The 23312-nt window shown below is 44.8% G+C and overlaps 2 protein-coding genes across 3 annotated transcripts in view; one reads left to right on the top strand and one right to left on the bottom strand.

Moving 5' to 3' along the window:
• The window catches only part of PLPPR3 (phospholipid phosphatase related 3), a 47150-nt gene extending 29776 nt beyond the window's left edge, over positions 1 to 17374 (bottom strand). The window contains exons 1-2 of the mRNA XM_063914382.1: positions 16645 to 17374; positions 2651 to 2777 (exon numbers count right to left, since the gene is read on the bottom strand). Coding sequence (XP_063770452.1) covers positions 2651 to 2731 — 81 coding nt within the window. The 5' untranslated portion in view covers positions 2732 to 2777; positions 16645 to 17374. The remainder of the gene's footprint in view (positions 1 to 2650; positions 2778 to 16644) is intronic.
• AZU1 (azurocidin 1) overlaps positions 16666 to 23312 on the top strand; it is a 29878-nt gene continuing 23231 nt past the window's right edge. The window contains exon 1 of one of the 2 annotated variants that reach the window (XM_063914385.1): positions 16666 to 16748. The gene's annotated coding sequence lies outside the window, so the exon portion shown is untranslated. Of the gene's footprint in view, positions 16749 to 17116; positions 17210 to 23312 lie in introns of those variants that run through there. The other variant, XM_063914383.1, reaches the window with a different exon arrangement.

The raw sequence follows: 23312 nt of genomic DNA, 5'->3' as shown, positions 1-23312 counted from the left end.
CTTGACCACTACCTGTTGAAGATACAATTTTTGTATTGCATTCAACACTAACTCCCTCTCTGAGGGAACCGCAGGTAGAGCCGATTTGAAAAACCGGCGAGGAGGCACCTCTTCGAATTCCAGCTTGTATCCCTGAGAAACAATTTCTATTGCCCAGGGATCCACCTGTGAATGAACCCAGATGTGGCTGAAAAGTCGAAGACGTGCCCCCACTTGAGCGGACTCCCCCAGGGAAGCCCCAGCGTCATGCGGTGGATTTTGCAGAGGCAGGGGAGGACTTCTGTTCCTGGGAACTAGCTGTGTGCAGCTTTTTTCCTCTGCCCTTACCTCTGGCAAGAAAGGACGATCCTCGTACTCTTTTTTGCTTTTATTCGAACGAAAGGACTGCATTTGATAATGAGGCGCTTTCTTAGGCTGTGAGGGAACATAAGGCAAAAAATTCGATTTACCTGCCGTAGCTGTGGAGACGAGGCCTTCTCCAAATAACTCCTCACCTTTGTAAGGCAAAGACTCCATATGCCTCTTTGAGTCGGCATCACCCGTCCACTGTCGGGTCCTTAAGACTCGCCTAGCAGAAACAGACATAGCGTTTATTCTGGAACTTGGCAAACAAATGTCTCTTTGAGCAACCCTCATATAACGCAGCATCTTTTATATGCCCTAGGGTCATTAAAATGGTATCCTTATCTAGGGTATCAATTTCTGTAGATACGGAGTCTGTCCATGCTGCGACAGCACTACAAACCCAGGCCGACGCCATTGCCGGTCTAAGAATTGTACCTGAATGTGTGTAAATGGACTTCATGGTAACCTCCTGTCTGCGATCAGCAGCATCCTTGAGGGTAGCCGTATCTTGGGATGGCAGCGCTATCTTCTTTGATAAACGTGTTAAAGCCTTGTCCACCTTAGGAGAAGACTCCCATCGTATCCTATCCGTTTGCGGGAAAGGATACGCCATAAGAATCCTTTTGGGAATCTGCAGCCTCTTGTCTGGAGATTCCCAAGCCTTTTCGCACAGCTCGCTCAGCTCATACGAGGATGGAAAAGTGACCTCAGGCTTTTTCTCTTTATACATGTGAACCCTCTTGTCAGGGACAGGGGGTTCCTCTGTGATATGCAAAACATCTTTTATTGCAATAATCATATATCGAATGCCCTTAGCCACTTTTGGCTGTAATTTTGCCTCCTCATAGTCGACACTGGAGTCTGAATCCGTGTCGGTATCTGTGTCCATTATTTGGGACAATGTGCGCTTCTGAGACCCGGAAGGTCCCGCTGACACAGGGACAGGCATGGTCTGACTACCTGACTGTTCCCTAGCCTCAGCCTTGTCTAATCTCTTGTGTAATAAATTGACACTAGCACTCAAGACATTCCACATCTCCATCCAGTCCGGTGTCGGCGCTGCCGACGGAGATCTGACATTCATACACTCCCCCTCCTCCTTAGGTGAGCCTTCCACTTCATACATGTAGACACACGTGTACCGACACACCCCACACACACAGGGAAGTTCTTATCTGAAGACAGTTCCCCACCAGGCCCTTTGGAGAGACAAAGAGAGAGTATGCCAGCACACACCCCAGCGCTATATAACCCAGGCAAAACACAGACTGTTTCCCCAGTAGCGCTGAAATAACACGTTTTTCGCCAATTATGTGCCCCCCCCTCTTGAAAAACCCACTGTCACCTCAGTAAGCAGGGGAGAGTCTGGGGAGCTTCCTCTCAGTGCTGTGCTGTGGAGAAAAATGGCGCTGGTGAGTGCTGAGGGAGAAGCCCCGCCCCCTCGGCGGCGGGCTTCTGTCCCGCTCAAATTATTCAAAAACATGGCGGGGGCTCTTTATATACATGTGCAGTGCCCAGCTGAACATGTATATATGTGTTTATGCCATAATAGAGGTTTATATTGTTGCCCAGGGCGCCCCCCCTGCGCCCTGCACCCTTACAGTGACCGGAGTGTGTGAGGTGTATGGGAGCAATGGCGCACAGCTGCAGTGCTGTGCGTTATCCCCATGGTCCTTACGGAGTCCCTGCATCTTCTAGGATGTTAGAGAAATAAGGTATGACTGCAATATACATGGTATTAATGGTGACAACTTGAACTGGGGAAGAGAAAAAGGCCCACCAGAGCAAGAAGCCTTTCCTTGGTATCTGAATACCTAAAATACAAATGCATGGGGCATTTGCTTCCACTGAAGCTAAAACATGCAATGTACGCAATTTAAAATATACTTTCTAAACTGAAAAGTCCCTTTTGTGAGTGAAACACTGGTTTATGAGTCCTATACACTTTCTTTTAACACGGACAGACCAAATGTGCTAAATGGATCTTACTGCTTAGAATCTGGGCCAATGCCTACGGGTTATTTCTAAAAATATTTGGCCTTTATATTCTTTGTGTATCATGGAACTGTTCCCTTTGTGCTACAGTAATTATGTATGAGTCATATAAACTGATGTCGCCTATACAGCTGGAATATAGAGAACATATAAGTAACAAAGGTTTCAGTAAGTACTGTATTATACATACTACTGTGACAACAAGTACTGGTTATATGCTGTCTGCTCATCACAAATACATAGAGATATATTATTTGCAGTATACACTCCTGCTTCTTCCGTATATTCTTCCTTGGAAGAGCCCACTCACCTCCACAAAGTAGAAACATGGCAACAGGGTCATACTGTCTTTAGGGGGACGAACTTTGCTTTTTTCTTTGGGGGATATCATGGCACCCAGTTGGGTGACTAGTGAGATATGAGGGCCCGTAGGACACCTGTGTGCATAAAAGCCAAACAACAAATTTAATTCCTAATATGTAGACATCCCTCCAAATTGTGAGTAGGGTGAACTGTGAACTGAAGCATAACAGTAATTATATTTTATATCCATGGACTAGTCTACTAGCTGATCTGGTGGGACCAGAATTCGAATGGGCATTGGACACACAAAAAGCTAGACACTTAAGGTGTGTACACACGGTGAGATCTTTTCTTCCGATTCTGACTATATAGTCAGAATCGGAAGAAAAGATAGTGCAGATCGCAAGGTGACAGTCACCTTGCGATCCCGATCCAATGCGCGGCCCCGCGCGGTTGGCATCGGCAGAAAAAATAGACTGTGCAGGCAAGTCAATATTGACTATCTCTATAGAAGAGATAGTCAAGATTGACACTTAGCCAAAATCGCATAGTACCAGGATCGCAAGCACACTCATTATGTGCTTGCGATACTGGCTAAGTGCCGACCTGGCCGCCCGTCGCACAGTGAGAATCGGTTAAGTCCGAATCTCACCGTGTGTACACACCCTTACAGATAGAAACAGGTAGTATAATGGGCTGATAAGACAGACACCACACTCAATGGGGTATATATATTAAGGTGGGAGTTTTTTTTTTAAGTTGAGATGTTGCCCATAGCAACCAATCAGATTCCACTTAACATTTATCTAGCTGGTTATAGAAGATAATAGCTAGAATCTGATTGGTTGCTATGGGCAACATCTCCACTTCTAAAAAAAAATATCACACCTTAGTAAATATACCACAATGTACTAAAGCTTGCAGAGAGATAAAGTGGAATAGTTGCCCAAAACAAACAAACAATCAGTGTATAATTGTCATTTCAAAGACTAGATTAAATACAATTAAGCTGGGTACACACCTGGCCGACAGCCGAACCGCCGACCTATATGACGATTGGTAAGTGCATACACACTTACCAATCGTATTCCTGATGTGTCATGCCTGACGTCACAACTAGGTGGGCACTTAAATGTGCATGCCCAGTTGAGATGTCAGTCAATGGCGGTCCCTGCAACAAGTGTACCGGCAGTCGGCAGACAGGTCCGCCGATGGTCTTGCAATATATCAGCTGTTCGAATAGCCTATATATCGCCCAGTGTGTACCCAGTTTACAAAGCTGATTGATTGCTTTGCACAACTGCTCCACTTTTTCGCTCTCAAGGCTTAATAAATCTACCCCATACTAAGCAATAATGCTACAACTGAAGGAGGCACACTGATAGCAATGACAAGCATGTGTTGTATGATAGTATCAAGTGGTAGACAGCAGGGCCGACTCAACAGCAGTGTAGACCCCTGGGCAAAGCAATGCACTGGGGCCTCTACCCATCCTCCAGCGGTAGGGGTGGGGGGTGCTATCAGAGGCAGCTTTGATGTCCCGTGGACAGTAGGGTGTGTTCTGTCTTCTGCTCAGCATGTAGAACCTGGAGCAGTAATTTCTGTTAATTACTCCTTTACTGCACAGATGGTGGGAAATGGGGCAGGAGAGAACACTAAACTGTAGAAGAGGCATTGGGCTGAATGAAGGGGCCCTAGTACATGACTTCCAGGGTGGTAGGGGATGTTTAATACTCAGGTGAGGGGTGGATAGTGGAGTAGTCTTAATATTCATTTTTTTCCAGTGGGAAGGCAGCTTGCTTGACTGCAGATATCTTCAGTTTCTGGAAATCTATTTCTTAGCTTTCAATAGGATAAAAAACTAGAGAGCCCCTCCTTTCAAGAGGTACTGGGGACCAGGAGATCAGAGTTCAGGAGCCAGAGCAATCCACAGACGAAAATATAAAACTACATAAAAGGCGTGTAGAACTGGAACAGGGACCAGCTGCTGAAAGGCTGATATCTCTGGTTCTGGGCATAGTAGATACAAGCTGCCAGTATCCACCAAAAGGGAAGAGTCACAGCTTAGGAGGTCACAGCTTAGGAGTCACAGCTTAGTCATATCCTCATAAAAACTGTAAGTCAGACAGAACCCAAGATATCTAGCTGGGAAGAGCAATTAATAGGCTCGGATGGGGACCACGGCTTTGAAGTCGGATATCTTCGGTTTCTCAGGGCCGATTTTCAAAAATCTGGTACCCCTGGGAAAATGGGACCCTCAGCTATCAGCCTAGGGCCCTTATACTCATGGGGTCCTTGGGCAAGTGCCCATTGAGCCCATAAGAAAAGATGGCCCCGGTAGACAGTAGTTGTGTTATTCCCTGGCTCATGTTTGTTACTCTGTTTGAGCAGTTTTCATTGTTACCAAATAAAACTGTCATCTAGTTTTGGACATCTGGCTGAAGAGATGGGTCTTATCTGTAATGGAACTGCTTCAAACTGTATACCTCTTGATAATACACATGGTTGTACTAGCTATCAGAGTTCCTCCTTAATTTATAGTGTTACTGGAAGTTTGGATGAGAGTGGTGAAAGCATGGGAGTGACCATACACTTGTTTACTGTATACAGGTTGAGTCTCCCTTATCCAAAATGCTTGGGACCGGAGGTATTTTGGATATCGTATTTTTCCGTATTTTGGAATAATTGCATACCATAATGAGATACCATGGTAATGGGACCTAAATCTAACCACAGAATGCATTTATGTTACATATACACATTATACACACAGCCTGAATGTAATTTTAGCCAATATTTTTTGTAACTTTGTGCAATAAACAAAGTGTGTCTACATTCACACAATTCATTTATGTTTCATATACACCTTATACACACAGCCTGAGGGTCATTTAATACAATATTTTTAATAACTGTGTGTATTAAACAAAGTTTGTGTACATTGAGTCATTAAAAAACAAAGTTTTCACTATCTCACTGTCACGCAAAAAAGTCCGTATTTCGGAATATTCCGTATTTCGGAATATTTGGATAAGGGATACTCAACCTGTATAACATCAGTGGTGACATTTCTGCTTTTGCCACTTGGTACCACTAAGACATCCAGCATGTCCCAATGCTGGGGGTGAGCATGGCTATGTGAGTAGGCATGACCGGGCATCTTGGTAGTATCCGGGTACTTTGTAATCGTGCATTGCCCCCTTGATCACACAGTTGCCGTCCTAAAGCAGGATTTTAATACCTACCGGTAAATCCTTTTCTATAAGTCCGTAGAGGATGTTGGGGACACCAAAAGAACCATGGGGTATAGACGGATTCACAGGAGACATGGGCACTCCAAGACCTTCAAAGGGGCACGACCTGGCTCCTCCCTCTATATCCCTCCCCACACTCAGTTTGGAACTGTGCCCGGAGAGACGGACATTTCGAGGAAAGGAATTAACAAATAAAGGTGAGCACCAACTCAGCTCACGCCATAACATGCCGCAAAACATGGCATTCAACTGAACCCATGTCAACGGACATGAACAAAATTCAGCAACAAGCTGAAGAAACCATAACACAACCTGTGTGTAACCAGAGCTAAACTGCAGATACAGTACGCACTGGGACGGGCGCCCAACATCCTCTATGGACTTATAGAAAAGGATTTACCGGTACGTATTAAAATCCTGTTTTCTATTACATCCTAGAGGATGTTGGGGACACCAAAAGAACCATGGGGTTTATACCAAAGCTCTATAGCGGACAGGAGAGTGCGGACGACTCTGCAGCACCGATTGACCAAATTTAAGGTCCTCATCGGCCAAGGTATCAAACTTGTAAAACTTAGCAAACGTGTTTGACCCCGACCAAGTAGCAGCTCGGCTAAGTTGCAATGCCGAGACACCCCGGGCAGCCGCCCAGGAAGAGCCCACCTTCCTAGTGGTATGGGCTTTTACCGATTTCGGTAACGGCAAACCTGCCGTGGAATGAGCCTGTTGAATCATGTGACATATCCAGCGGGCAATGGTCTGCTTGGAAGCAGGACACCCAATTTTATTGAAACAGAGACTCTGTTTTCCGAAGTGGAGCCGTTCTGGCGACATAAATTTTCAAAGCTCTGACCACATCCAGAGACTTTTCGTCAGCCAAAGTGCCAGTAGCCACTGGCACCACAATAGGTTGGTTAATATGAAAAGAGGAAACCACCTTTGGCAGAAATCGTTGCTGAGTTCTCAATTCTGCCCTATCTTCATGGAAGATCAAATAAGGGCTCTTGTGGGACAAGGCCGCCAATTCAGACACCCGCCTAGCGGATGCCAATGCTAACAAAATGACAACCTTCCAAGTGAGGAATTTCAATGCAACTTTACTTAAAGGTTCAAACCAATGTGATTTAAGGAATGTCAATACCACATTAAGGTCCCAAGGTGCCACAGGTGGCACAAAGGGAGGTTGGATGTGCAAGACCCCTTTTACAAAGGTCTGCACCTCAGGAAGTGAAGCCAATTGTTTCTGAAAGAAAATCGATAAAGCAGAAATCTGCACTTTTATGGAGCCTAATTTAAGGCCCGCATCCACTCCATTTTGCAGAAAATGGAGAAAACGTCCAAGGTCAAACTTCTCCACTGGAGCTTTCTTGGACTTGCACCAGGAAATATATTTCCTCCAAATACGGTGATAGTGCTTTGACGTCACACCCTTCCTAGCAAGGATAAGAGTGGGGATGACTTCATTGGGAATACCCTTACGGGCTAAAATCTGGCATTCAACCACCATGCCGTCAAACGTAGCCGCTGTAAGTCTTGATAGACGAACGGCCCCTACTGCAGCAGATCCTCGCGAAGAGGAAGAGGCCATGGATCTTCGACTAACAACGCCTGAAGATCCGCTTACCAAATTCTCTTTGGCCAGTCTGGAACTACAAGGAGCGCTGGAATCAGTGATTTTCTTAGAATTCTCAGAACCTTTGGTATGAGAGGATGCGGAGGGAAAACGTACACCGACGGATACACCCAAGGTGACGTCAGTGCATCCACTGCCGCCGCCTGAGGGTCCCTGGACCGGGAACAATACTTTAGAAGTTTTTTGTTGTGGCGGGACGCCATCATGTCTATGTGGGGAATCCCCCAAATATTTATGATTAGTGTGAAGACCTCCTGATGGAGGCTCCACTCTCCTGGATGTAGATCGTGTCTACTGAGGAAGTCTGCTTCCCAGTTGTCCACTCCCGGAAGAAATATTGCTGACAGAGCGCTTATCCGAGTCTCTGCCCAGCGAAGAATCTTTGTGGCTTCTGCCATAGCTGTTCTGCTCTTTGTGCCGCCTTGGCGGTTTATGTACGCTACTGCTGTCACATTGTCCGATTGGATCAGGACAGGCCGGCTTCGGAAAAGATGTTCCGCTTGTAGAAGGCCGTTGTAAATGGCCCTCAACTCCAGCACGTTTATGTGAGGAAGAGTTTCCTGACTTGACCATCTTCCTTGGAAGATCACCCCTTGTGTGACTGCTCCCCAACCTCAGAGACTTGCATCCGTGGTCACTACGATCCAGTCTTGGATCCCAAACCTGCGTCCTTCTAATAGGTGAGAGCTGTGGAGCCACCACAGGAATGAGATTCTGGTGTTGGGGGATAGAACTATCCTCCGGTGCATATGAAGGTGGGATCCGGACCATTTGTCCAACAGGTCCCACTGAAACACTCTGGTGTGGAACCTCCCAACTTGGAGGGCCTTGTATACCGCCACCATTTTCCCCAGCAACCGAGTGCATTGATGAATGGAGACTGTTGGTGGTTTCAGAATGAGCTTTACCAAACTCTGAATTTCCAGTGCTTTCTCCAGAGGGAGGAACACTCTCTGCTGGACTGTGTCCAGAATCATCCCCAAAAATGCCAACCGAGTTGTTGGAATTAACTGTGATTTCGGCAGGTTGAAGAGCCAGCCGTGTTGTTGTAGAACCAACAGAGAGCGCAATGTCCTGTACCAATTTTTCCTTGGACCTCGCCTTTATCAGGAGATCGTCCAAGTACGGGATAATTGTAACTCCTCGCTTTCTGAGGAGAACCATCATCTCTACCATGACTTTTGTGAAAATCCTCGGAGCCGTGGACAGGCCAAACAGCAACGTCTGAAATTGGTAATGAGTATCCTGGATTGCAAACCGGAGATAACTTTGATGAGGGGGATAAATGGGAACATGAAGGTAAGCATCCTTTATGTCCAAAGATACCATGAACTCCCCCTCCTCCAGGCTGGAGATCACCGCTCTGAGAGACTCCATCTTGAATTTGAATTTCTTTAGGAAGAGATTTAGAGATTTTAGGTTGAGGATGGGTCTGACCGAGCCATCCGGCTTTAGCACCACAAACAGGCTTGAATAAAACCCTTCTCCTTGTTGTGCCAGGGGAACCGGGACCACAACCTGATTTTGACACAATTTTTGTATTATTGCTCCACAGACTAGAGCTCTGTCTGGAAGCGAAGCTGGTAAGGTCGATTTGAAAAACGGCGAGGGGGAACGTCTTGAAATTCCAGCTTGTACCCTTGGGTCACAATTTGCAATACCCAAGGGTCTAGGCCCGAGTGAACCCAGACCTGACTGAAGAGCATTAGACGTGCCCCCACCGGTGCGGTCTCCTGTAGGAGAGACCCAGCATCATGCGGTGGATTTGGCAGAAGCCGGGGAGGACTTCTGCTCCTGTGATCTCGAGGAGGCGGGAGCTCTCTTGCCCCTTCCTCTACCTCTGGTAGCGAGGAAGAAATTACCTCGGCCTTTTCTATACTTGTTGGGCCGAAAGGACTGCATTTGATAGTGCGGTTTCTTTTGTTGCGCAGGAACATAAGGTAAATAAGTTGACTTACCCGCTGTGGCCGCTGACACTAAATCAGTAAGGCCATTCCCAAAGAGTTCACCTCCCTTAAAGGAAAGGGACTCCATATTTTTCTTGGAATCAGCGTTAGCGTTCCACTGATGAGTCCAAAGCGCACGCCTAGCTGCCACTGACATAGCATTTGCCTTAGCACCCAGGAGGCCAGCATCCCCTGCAGCCTCTTTCAAGTACGCAGCTGCGTCTCTGATATAACCAAGCGTCACTAGGATGTTATCCCTATCCATATTATCCAAATCAGCAGATAAACTTTCAGCCCATTTTTCAATGGTGCTGCGTCCCCGTGGTAGTAAAAATAGCTTTCAAAGTAGCCTCTTGTTTACGATCAACCGGCTCCTTAAAGGTCGTCGACTGAGCTGCAGGGAGGGCTACCTGTTTAGACAAGCGCGCTAGGGCCTTGTCTACTGTGGGTGGCGTTTCCCACTTATCCCTATCAGCTGCGGGAAAGGGGTACGCCACCTTGATCCGATTAGGAATGAGAAACTTCTTATCAGGGTTGTTCCAAATGCCATCAAAAAGGTCATTTAGTTCAAAACATGGAGGAAAAGAAAACGAGCGTCTCTTTTCCTTGTAAATAAGGACCCTAGTTTCAGGATTTATAGGGTCCTCATCAATACGTAAGATGTCTTTAACAGCAACAATCATATATTGAATACTCTTAGCCAATTTAGGATCTAATCTAGAATCAGCATAATCGGCACCGGTATCAGAGTCCGTGTCGGAATCAGTGTCAACTATCTGGTCAACACCACGTTTAAGTGACCCTTGCAATAAAGCGTCATCTACTGATCTCTTCCACATCTGCATTTGAGACTCAGATTGAGCAAACTTTTGGTTTAACATAGTAACATTAGCATTTAAAGCATTCAAAGTAGCTAACCAATCAGCAGTCGGCGGTGCCGACAGGGCCCCCAAAACATTTGGTGTCCCCAATAAATTATCCCCCTGAGAGGAAAATTCTGCCTCAGACATGTTGCCCCCTGAAAAGCACCCAAAGGAAAGCCTGAGGGAACAAAAGGAAAAGAAGCCAGCTCACACCCCAGCACCAAAATTGCAGGTCTGAAAAACACCCTCAAGTGTCCCAGAGCTGCAGCGCTATATATATATATATATATATATATATATAAAATAATTAATCTGCCCCCCCTCGTTTTTTTCAAGCCCCTGGTACTTGCTGCTGTGAGGAAGGACCAGCGCTGCTGTGTGGAGGAGGAAATGGCGCCGAGTGAGCCTTGAAGAAGCTTCGGCCCCAATATGGCGCGCTTCGTCACGCTTAAAATTTGCATTTTTATCCTGGCGGGGGTTTGCGGACAGTGGCACTGAAACTACTATGCCAGCCTTATTTATGAGGTTTTACAAGCTCCCCAGGGCGCCCCCCCCCCCCCCAGCGACCTACACCCAGCGGTGTGTACAGAATGGGAGCCTGGCGCGCACTGAGCACTACCACTGCGCGGTACCTCTATATGCCGTCCACTGAAGAGAAGTCTTCTTTTCTTCTTATACTCACCTGTCTTCTGACTTCTGGCTTTGAAGAGGGGGTGACGGCAGGCTGTGGGAGGGAGCACCCAGGAGCGCCCGGCGTTCATCTACCCTCAGGTGCTGAAGGCATCCTGTCAGCAACAGCAGAGCCCTGAAACTCATTAGAAGTGGGTCTAGACTGCTCTCCCCTCTTTCCCACGAAGCAGGGAGTCTGTAGCCAGCAGATCTCCCTGAAAATAAAAAACCTAACATAAATCTTTTCAGAGAAACTCTTTAGAGCTCCCCCGAGTGCCTCCGTCTCGCAGGGCACATTTTCTAAACTGAGTCTGGGGAGAGATATAGAGGGAGGAGCCAGGTCGCGCCCCTTTGAAGGTCTTGGAGTGCCCATGTCTCCTGCGGATCCGTCTATACCCCATGGTTCTTTTGGTGTCCCCAACATCCTCTAGGACGTAATAGAAATAAGCATTTGGACACCAAAACGTTGCATGAAGAATCTGTGCAAACAAATCTAAAAAAGTGCAATGAGGCATGCTCCAGTATAAGCACAGGGGGCAGCTGCAAGTACACAATAATGATTTGTCATGATCTAGATGCTAGGTGCATGTGCTTCCAATGCGGAGGCATACCCATCTCAATATGTACATAGATCTGCATATAGGAGGAAATACGCCATAGCCAGATTAAGGGGGGGATGCAGGGCATACTGTACCCCGGGCCCCCTTTGTCAGGGGGCCCCCGGCCGGAGCACACTGACATCACTAGCTTTCCCTCTTAAGCAGCAGCAGTACCAGCAGGCAGAATGCGAGCAGGCAGTATGCAGTGCAGGCAGAGACACAGGAATATCATGTTTCATGAGCTACCGGCAGAGCTTTCTGACCAGAGGAGAGATAGGAGGGTGGAGAGAGCTGTAAGTGACACAGGGATCCCAGCTTCTCCTCCTCCCCGCCTGGGTGTCTGAGTCCTGTGTAAACTATTGTGCAACTAAACCATTTGGGTCTAGAGATAGAGACACACACAGAGTCCTCCTGAGTCCTGTCCCAGTGTGTAAGTAGTACAGAGGCTGCTGCTATTCTTGCATGTGACAAGATAAATTATTTTATTTTTCTATGTGTATTTTAAGGTTAAGTTGTCTTTGTTCTACTACAAGAAAAGTTTATAAAATAGTTGTCTTTCAATTAGGTGGAGCTATAAACAGCACCCAGGCATCATCAAACTATTAGTTAAAACTAATATACACCATTGGTTTAAATTTAATATACACAATCTATACCTCCCACCATGACCAATTCCAGGAGGGACAAAATGATCTCTACCTGGACTTCCCTCTTAATTTATGATTGCAATCACCTGTGTTAATATACCTTTCTTATCAATTAAATAGTTCAACACAGGTGACGCCAATCATATATTAAGTGGGAAGTCCAGGTAGAGAGCATTTTGTCACTCCTAGAATGGCACATGTTGGGACTTGGGAGGTATGCACAATTTAATATACATCCCCCACCTTCCATCGGGGCCCCCCTGTTTTAAGTGCCCTGGGCACCCCCAAGGCTTAATCCGGCCCTGAAATACGCTATTTATGTAAGTGCTTTTTTTTTCTTTAGCAATGTCTACTTGTTATCAACTTCACATCAGCCACACAGTGAACTAATTAGTGCAACTGTCAATAAAAATAGTACTGTGCCTATGCATTTTTATGGTAAAGCACCATGGCTAGTAAAGTTAACCATTTAATTATCATCTAGTATAGTTACTATATGTACATGATATAATCTACATTCATGCAAATACCATACTTGCCTACTTGACCCTCTCCATGAGGGAGAAAATGCTCTGTACCTGGACTTTCCTGGTAATGTATGATTGTCATCACCTGTGGTGAAACACCTTTCTTATCAATTAACTAGCTCACCACAGGTGATGGCAATCATACATTACCAGGAAAGTCCAGGAACAGAGCATTTTCTCCCTCATGGAGAGGGTCAGGTAGGCAAGTATGGCAAATACCTATAACTTTATCTGCACTGCTATAAAAGACTCCCACAGACATATAGAACCGTGTGCATTACCTTTATTGTTAGGTATGCCGCATTTGCACACCAATAGCTGGGGAAAATGTTCTTACTCACAAGCTAATTATACTAGTAATGTTCAGCTGGTTATATTTTGCAATACTGCTGTAGACTTAAGGTGTACACACGGTGAGATTTGTTTCCTACGATTTTGACTATATAGTCAAAATCGTAAGTATAGTGCAGATTGCAAGGTGAAAGACATCTTGCGATCCCGATGCGATGCATTCGGTATCGCAAGCCTAGATAGACTGTGCAGGCAAGTCAATTTTGACCATCACGTAGAAAAGATAGTCAAAATTGACACTTAGCCAAAATCGGACAAAGCCAGTATCGCAAGCACAGTCATTATATGCATGCGATACCGATCTAGTCCCTATCGCAGAGTGAGAATCGGGGTTAGCCCGTATCTCACCATGTGTATGCACCTTTATAGATATATTGCATATTCCCAGTGCTTTTTTCTGATGGTACTTAATCATACACAGTACCTGCACCTTTATTGTGGTATAATGTTTAATTCTTAGAACTAATTAAGGAAAGAGGAAGAAATCAGTGAAATAATTTAAAAATGAATAAATAAGCATCTGAAGACTTGTCCAGGGTATAGACACTACTATACACCTTGTATCTTCAGGTGAGTACCAGGACTAAGGACAGTATCCAATTAGTCGTGATGAATTACAACGGCTAATGGATTCGCCTGGGGCTATACAATTAGCCCTGATAGCTGACACTTATCCCCGATAACCAGCACTCAGAGTTGTGATAACACATGGGTCCGGATACTTAACCTGGATCTCATGTGTTATCGTCTGAAAATGGGACATATTTTGGACATAAAACAGGCTATATTTGGACAGCACGATAATGACCGTAGGTCAGACCATTTTTTTTTTTTACTGAAAAATTAGTGAAACTAATTGGATATGGCTCTAAATAAGACTATATATCTATAAGAACACAATAAAGGCCATCTATAAAAATGCAAAACATGCATTGCTTGCAGTACAACTAGTATTTGCAGCTGCAACAATGTGCATTCATTTTACTTGTGGAAATCTTCAAATGGGAGGAGCTGAGGGAAGCACAGGCATGCAATAACAATGGCCCTCATTCCGAGTTGTTCGCTCGTTATTTTTCTTCGCATCGGTGCGATTTTCCGCTAACTGCGCATGCGCAATGTTCGCACTGCGGCTGCGTCAAATAAATTTGCTAAGAAGTTTGGTATTTTACTCACGGCATTACGAGGTTTTTTCTTCGTTCTGGTGATCGGAGTGTGATTGACAGGAAGTGGGTGTTTCTGGGCGGAAACTGACCGTTTTATGGGTGTGTGTGAAAAAACGCTGCCGTTTCTGGGAAAAACGCGGGAGTGGATGGAGAAACGGGGGAGTGTCTGGGCGAACGCTGGGTGTGTTTGTGACGTCAAACCAGGAACGAAACTGACTGAACTGATCGCAGTGGCAGAGTCAGTGTCGAGCTACTCAGAAAATGCTAAGAAATTTCTATTCGCAATTTTGAGAATCTTTCGTTCGCAATTCTGCTAAGCTAAGATTCACTCCCAGTAGGCGGCGGCTTAGCGTGTGCAATGCTGCTAAAAGCAGCTTGTGAGCGAACAACTCGGAATGAGGGCCAATATTCTAATTTATGTGGCATGATTACTCAGTAAGTGGGAAAGACACATTTACTTGTATGTCTAAGATCATATTTCTCCCACAAGAATAGAGGAAGTCCCAATTTCCCCTCAACCTCAGCACTCACGTAAAACATAAATGAGGCTAAAATGAGCAATACTTAAGAAGAAAGATTGACACTGATGAAAGGACTGGTCCTAAAGCATACTTAGTAGGGTGTACTTTGTAGTCATGCTTTCATTCTTCCTATAATGCAAATTTCCAGTCAGGACAATAATCCTACAAAAGTAGACACATTGATTTTCTGGGGGCAATTACCAAAATAGAAATTAACTATATAATAATAGAGGATTGAGGTCTCATGATAGCTGAGAGGAGGGTAAGTATAGCAGGGACAGGGATGGAAGGGGCAGACTAGATAGGCCAAGTGGTTCATATCTGCGTCAGTTTCTATGTTTCTATGTCTATGGAACTCAGGCAGAAAACGCCCCATTGTAAGATGTAAGACTATTATTTTTACTCTATTGTATTTATAAGGTGCTACAGGATTTCCATAGCACCATACAAAGGGAAAAGAAAGAAAAGTGGATGTGCATCTATGGATGCATGAGGTGCCTTCCTGTGTATTGGAAATTATGTGAGCGCGCCTCCCTTCCCCCCTGTCCCAATGGCTCCCGCTGCTGGTGGGACATGACAGCCAAGAGAAGAAGGTAAGTATAGCAGGTACGGGAATGGGTGTGGAGAACAAGTAAAGGTGGAACAGGACCTTTTGTGAGGTGAGTCCTCAACTATTACTATTATTATATTTATAAGGGGCCGCATGGTTCTGTAGCGCTGTATACAGGGAATAGAAATGAATGTAGATTTGTCCAAAGTGGAAACTATGCAAGCCCCCTCCTCTCCTCCCAGTGGTTCCCACTTCCGGTGGAACATGACAGCTGAGAAGAAGGGATGGGAATGTTTGCACAGTGGGAGAACAGGCGGGTACAAAGCATGAACTTTTATGAGATAAGTCCTATACTACTATTATTAATATATTTTATTTATAAGACACCACATGGGTTTGTAGCACCATACAATGTGAATGGGAATATAATAGAATCTGGATGTGCACAAATACATGTGTGAGGTGGACAAGTGGGTGCATTTCTGTGTAATGCAAGCTATGCATGCCCACATGTTTTGCAAACTACCTTTAAAACGTGGGTCTAATAGATGTTAATGCTGATTGATAGTGAGTGCATAATTGCCCTGAAATAAGAATGATTATTCTCATATAGAACCTGCTCAGGTTCGTACCGGTCCGCAGTGCACCCAATATACTCCATATTACTCTATGGATTATTGGAATTGGTGTAATAAATACCTATCTACTAAATACCCAAATCCAATTTACATACTGTACATGTAGAATCTTTAATTGGCAACTTTATAACTTTAGGTGTGAGCCATAATAGACACAAATATAGCGGGGAGAAGCTATACACATGAATAATGCATTGTGATTTAATAATGCTGAAATGCTTCAACACGTATAAGCTCATATACTGTCTGTGCTGTTACTTGCCACAGCATGTGATAACTGACAGAATATATGTGCTATAACTGGTAAAAATCCTAACCACAAGATTACAGTGAATGATAATGTAACACCTATATGCAGATAACAATCCACATAGATTAACATGAAAGCATGCCAGGATTTTAACATGCATAAGGGAACCAGTGCTTATTAATATGTAATGCATATAAATATATGCAAATGCACAATTTTTATGAGTTTATTACAGAGCTTACAGGCAAGGATATAATAAATGTGTATTTCCAGTAAATATCTGTGTTCTGTTTCCTATTTGCAGACAATAGCAAAATCTCCCCCTATATCCCTCTGAGCAAAGCACACAGGAAATCTAGCTGCTAAGATGTAGCCAAAACATACATTTACCTGTCAGCAGAGGAAGATTCAGGAGGAAGAGGGAAGCATTAAACCATCTCACAGGGAAGACCAGAAACAAAGGAAAACAAAGGGACAGAGCAGGCAGGATGGAGGTAGATACTATAGTAAGGAAAGGATGCTACTGAATGGAAAGAAAAGGCACGGAGGGAGGGTCTGGATATCTGTATACCCCTTCTTAACAAAAGAGGAGGAATTAAGGAGACCTTGCAGTTGAGGGAAGCGTGATCTCCTTTGGACCACCTGTACAGGGATATGTCCCTATTCTATTGAGAGCAATAGATGGGTGTCCTGCCAAATGAGTAATACTCCAGCCAGCTTAACAGACGCAGCATGGAGCACTGGGGAGCGGGCAGGGAGTGATGGGGGGTAGGATGGCCGGGAGAAAGGAGTGCTGGAGGGGCAGACAGAGGAGGAGACAGGGAGAAGAGGCAGAGTCTGCGGTGCACACAAAAGCCGTTAGATGGAATGATGAAGTGTGCGGTGTATGTACATCCAGCGTGCCTGCTGCTGCCTGTGGGTGTGTCACTACCTGCTGCTGCCTAACGTGATTTATGTACGGATATACGGGTGTAGTAGGAGCGCACATGCCGGTATAAGCCTATATTGGCCTGCAATACAGTATTTATTTTTTACGTTTCGACCACTACTGCTTCGACCACTTTACATCAAACCCCCGCCAAAACATACTAGAACCTTGTTTAAAGCAATGAGATATAACTGCTTTATGACAATATAGCACAGCATGTGTGAAGCTGTATATTGTGACCATATAATAGTCTATCTGTACAAATATGATCCGCAGCTACCCTGGTTGCCATGGAGAATTCCCAGAACTTCAGAGGAACAAAAGAAAAATGGAGGCGACAGCGTTTGTATTGGTAGTGGGAGTGCAGGGGTCGTACAGCTGGAAAACATGTATTCAGTGCTGCTGCTATTATTGAGCAGCAGGAACAGGTTAACAACAAGTATGCTATAATGTATTGTCGCTCAGGTAGAGCTTCCAGTACAGGCTACGTGTTTTTCAGTTACCTAGCAACACGAAGAGATTGCTGTTGCCGCTATTTGCCTTCCTGCCCCTGTATACCTCCCTGAGGCGTTCTCAGCACACACAGGAATGAATGAAATACAGGGCTAGTTTGTTTCCAGAGGATTATACAAAAATGTGTCAGCAGTGAGCTTTAGAATCTTACTGAAACACATTGTTTAATTAAAATGATAATAGTGTCGTGTTGTTATTTGATAGTGATAAAAGTAATCTTCAGATAAGATGTAGAAAAGCTGTTGAAAGGCTGAATTTTGCAGAGGAATTATTTCCACGGTAGTACACAAGAATCAGGGGCGGATCCAGAAGAAAATGTTAGGGGGGGCACCATGGAAGGGGAAGTACATTTGCGTGCGGCTTCGGTGCATGTGAGGTGGCGCTTCTTATACAATGCCCACAGTTGTAGCGCTCATTATGCAATGTCCACTGTACTGGTAGTGCCCCTTATATAGACCCCATAGTAGTGGTGCCCCTTATGCAATGCCCGTATTGCCCCCAGTAGTAATGTTGCCTGTAGTAATGCCCGCAGTCATTTAGTGAGTGTGGCCAATTAAAATGAGACGTGATACACAGACATATGCCCCCAATAGTGCAGTGCCAAATCCACAATTGCCCCCACAGTGCCAGATCCACAATTGCCCCCACAGTGCCAGATCCACAAATGCCCCCACAGTGCCAGATCCACAAATGCCCCCACGGTGCCAGATCCAAAAATGCCCCCACGGTGTCAGATCCAAAAATGCCCCTACAGTGCCAGATCCAAAAATGCCCCTACAGTGCCAGATCCAAAAATGCCCCCACAGTGTCAGGTATACAAATGCCCCCACACAGTGCCAGGTAAACAATTGCCCTCACAGTGCCAGGTAAACAATTGCCCCCACAGTGCCAGGTATACAATTGCCCTCACAGTGCCAGGTATACAAATGCCCCCACAGCAGTTCTGCAGCTGCTTACCGCTGCTGCTGCTTCTCTGCCGGCTCTGAGGGTGTCAGGAGGAGAGCGCGGCTATGTCTGGCGGCGTGTAGGACTTCAAACTAGCCGCCAGTTCGTGAGCCAATCAGAGCTCGCGGACCGGCGGCTCCTGATTGGCTGCCGGTCTGCGAGCTCTGATTGGCTCACGAACCGGCGGCTGGTTTGAAGTCTGCAACACGCCACCAGATAGCCGCGCTCTCCTCCTGACAGCTGAGTCACGCTGCCGCTGGACTGAGCGGCAGCGTGTCTCAGTGACACAAGCGGGGGGGGGGGACGGGGGGGGGCACAAATTACAGGGGGGGGCACGGGCCCGAGTGCCCCCCCCTGGATCCGCCACTGACCAGAATAATAACTACAGTTCACATATTGATTTGCAGTTTTGATGTACATAGAATTACAGAAAAAGGTGCTGCAGTGTGAAAGTCTGCTACAGCACCCGGCTCCTGTTATAGAAGAGGAGCCGACAGCGCTGCAGACAGTCTCCGGGGGCAGCCCAGTACAGCCCAGCGCACGCCCCTGGAGTGATGATCCATGAGGCCACTCCCCATTTATTTGCGGCCACACACCCTTTTTGCCGCGAAAGCGCCTCCGGCATGCTGGCTTATCAAGGGTGCGCACTGGGTGTCACCACACCCAGTGACGCCTCTGATGAGGGTGATGCAGACTTGAACATATATTGACTCTACTTGCCCAGAAAATACCCCTTTCACACCGCACAAATAACCGGGTATATTGCCGGGTTGACGCGGGTCGCTGTGCAGTGTGAAAGGGTCAGTCCCCGAGTTCCCGGGTCAGGTGCACTCGGTACCCTTCGCCCGGTCGATTCGCACTCCTCTTTGCGTAAAAGTGCTTGGGCAGCAAACATATTTGAGCAAGATCCCGCCATCGGAAAATTCGGTGGAAATCGCACTAATTCAGCTGTGCAAATCTGTTTGGCCACAATTAAATTACCCCCATACTGTATGTTGTTTTCAGACTGTTTATTTAATAAAGGTATTTTCACTAGGCAGCAACCATTTTCTTTCTTCATACAGGTATAGCCTTTAGATTATGTACAGATGCAGAAAAAACTTATTAATATTGTTTAATATCCATGTGTAATAGTGTGACTGTTAGAGCCTACTTCCTCAGTGTGGTCACAGCTCCAGTTGAAACAAGATGCAATTGTGTGAGGAAGGCTAGATCTGCCTATTCATGTATTACAGTATCAGACGTTACTCATATAACAATGGGTTGAGTATGGGTGACCGACAGTTGGGATATCGGCGGTCACCATACCGACGCCGGGTTCCCAGTGTTTAGATTGCGGGGGGAGGGGAGCCCAATGAAGCCCCATGCGGGCTCGGTAGCTTGCTGCGCTCGCATCAGTTTTATTCCCACTCTATGGGTGCCTTGGACACCCACAAGTGGGAATAGTCCCTGTCAGTCAGCATACCGACTGTTGTGCTTTCCACCGCTAAGAAGACGTTGCCGAGCCCCTATTTTCTGAATGCTCCCTGTTACTGCCTCCAAACACCAGCAATATGTCAATCATGCGCTGTTTTTGGGGCACTATGAGCAACTTCACAGAAACAGATCTGCCTATGCACAGTACAATTATGTAAATATCAAATTTACGTTAATCTGTGAATCAGGCCCTTTACTCCAACATATACTTTTTATATGTGCACCCATTGTAATGTACACAAATATGTAAATCTTTTATCCAAAAACTTCCATAATTACAGTAATTTAACCACTTGCCTGGTGTGGTTGCATCATTTGCGACCTCACCATGCTTTGTGTTATCTGACCTGGTTGCAAACAATGCGACCATTCAAAAAAAGCAGAGTGGCCGGCTGCTAAAAGATATGCTTTTAGCAGCTGCCTATCACAGAGGGACCTCCCAGCCCTTCTGCATCCCTGTACCTTCCCCCAGTGTCTGGCACGCTACCGATCACTGTTGATTGGTCAGCACGGCAGGAACCCCCACCAATTTGCTGCACAGTGGAGCAGCTTCCCAGGAAATGTAAATGAACCCCCCTCAGCCCCCTAGAGTGTACCTGCCGGTTGCTCAGATGAAAAGGAGTAAACCAAAGACCCAGGTGCTATTTTCTACTCGTGAGAAATCTAATAAAATTGTACCTTTGTAAAATCAGCTGCAGGGATCAATTATGCCTGTGGATGCATAAAAAAGAAAAAGGTTCTGTCTTCACAAGACCACCCAATATATGTAATAACCTGCGCTATTATACCAAATGGGACGCTGGTAGGTATAAATCCACAATATACACTAATATCAACTTTACATTTATTTTTTATTTTTTTATTTTTATTCAATTGATATAATAAATAGAACACATATCAAGTTTCACATCTAAATACCATATGTATTAGTATATTTATCTGATATTAGAATGTATGTATATATTTTTAGATATATTTTATATATTTTTTATATACATGCATGGCCATTATTTATCATTTTAGTTTTTTTTGATCCACCTATTAAAGCTGCTCAGATGAGCAGCCTCTGGGGTAATCAAAGTCACGCTAGTCCGATGGTGATGGTCAAGATGTTCCGATGTTTGAAGGGAAAAAAAATATTTTACAAAAGTAAATAAATAATAATTCTTAATAAAATCCTTTTGGGTAAGTTTATATATTTGTTCCTGACTTAATACAATCATAAAAAATCCAACAATTTCTGAGCTTTCTGAGCTGCCTGCCCCCCGCCTGCGTTGGCCGGACTGCGCCCAAGAAACGGCGGCCAAACGCCACCGTTCCGCCCTCCCGCCCAGCGACCGCCTCTGCCTGTCAATCAGGCAGAGGCGATCGTAGCACAGCGACGGCCGTTGGGCATGCGCCGGCGCACTGCGGCACCGTTCTGGCCCGATCGCGCCGCTGCGATAAACTGCACCGTGCGATTGGGTCAGAATGACCCCCTATAAGCAAAAGGGATTTTTTACAAAGACGTAAAAAGGAAAGGAAGACTGTGTCTTTTCTGGGGCACGCTTTATGAATAAATATACAGGTTGAGTATCCCATATCCAAATATTCCGAAATACGGAATATTCCGAAATACGGACTTTTTTGAGTGAGAGTGAGATAGTGAAACCTTTGTTTTTTGATGACTCAATGTACACAAACTTTGTTTAATACACAAAGTTATTAAAAATATTGTATTAAATGACCTTCAGGCTGTGTGTATAAGGTGTATATGAAACATAAATGAATTGTGTGAATGTAGACACACTTTGTTTAATGCACAAAGTTATAAAAAATATTGGCTAAAATGACCTTCAGGCTGTGTGTATAAGGTGTATATGTCATATAAATGCATTCTGTGCTTAGATTTAGGTCCCATCAACATGATATCTCATTATGGTATGCAATTATTCCAAAATACGGAAAAATCCGATATCCAAAATACCTCTGGTCCCAAGCATTTCGGATAAGGGATACTCAACCTGTATTAATATTAAAAAAATTATTTTTTTTAAGCAAATTTAAAATACTAGGCTTCGTGCGACATATCATAACACATCTGGCTAAAATAGGCAATAAATGAGCGAAAATATAAGTAACAAATAAGTATCGGTGTCCGGTTGACCCCTTCTGATCAATTAATCTACCAATAGTACCTATTGGGAGGTCTAGTCACTCTATTCACCATCACTCACAAAGAAAAAAGATGAATGTTGGAGTTTGTATGTACTCCGTTTTATTGATCTGACCCTCAAAATCAATAAGTCAGATAGTGTAGGTGACACCTCACAATTTAAGCGTTAAAGAAAGGGTCAACCGGACACGTCTCATTTCTTTATAGATAGTTTAAGCATATTAACCCATATTGCAATAGTTAACATTCTTATAGTGTGTTTCAATAATAAAACGAAACCAGAAGTGTTCCAGCTAGCACTGGCACAGAATGTGACATTACTTATGTTATTAGTATGGTTGGTGTAATGGTTAGCATTACTGCCGCACAGCACTGAAGTCATGGGTTTGAATTTCACCACGGCCCTAAAGCCCCGTCCACACTGGACGATATGAATGATAATGAACTAGTGTGTATGTCTGAACAATGAACGATGCGCACACCCGCAGGTCGATCTCGTTCAGGCGTTATCTACCGAACATGCAGCTCAACTTTAACTATATCATTGAGCTGCTTGTTCGGGGAGTGCATGGGATGATGTCACTGAACGATGTGTATGTCCTATACCACTGAACAATATATTGTTCAGCGATATAGCGCTAGTCGTGTACGGGGCTGAAGTCATCCAGTGTGTACAGGTCTTAACTGTGTGGAGTTTGTTTATTTTCCCTGTGCTTGGATTTCCCCCGAACAAAAACAATGAACCCTAGTGTGTGTGTACTTGTGGCAGAGAATTTAGATTGTAAGCTCCTCTGGGACAGCGACTGATGAAAATTGACCAAACATTCTCAGTAAGGAGCTGCTGAATATGTATGCGCTATACATATAACTGGTTATAAATAATAAAATGTCACGTAACACACATACACATGTTTTAGGTTGAAGTTGTTTCCTCCATGTTAGAATTGATTTTAACCATCACTAAACAGGAATTTGAATCACTGATTTCATGCTTAGAAGTGCTATATAATGTGCAATGTGTTACATTCTATTTTATACTCT

This window comes from Pseudophryne corroboree, chromosome 1 (genome assembly GCF_028390025.1).
Source record: "Pseudophryne corroboree isolate aPseCor3 chromosome 1, aPseCor3.hap2, whole genome shotgun sequence".
Lineage (NCBI taxonomy): Eukaryota > Metazoa > Chordata > Amphibia > Anura > Myobatrachidae > Pseudophryne > Pseudophryne corroboree.
Note: the sequence above shows the minus strand (reverse complement) of the source record. Positions and strands in the feature narration are given on the sequence as shown.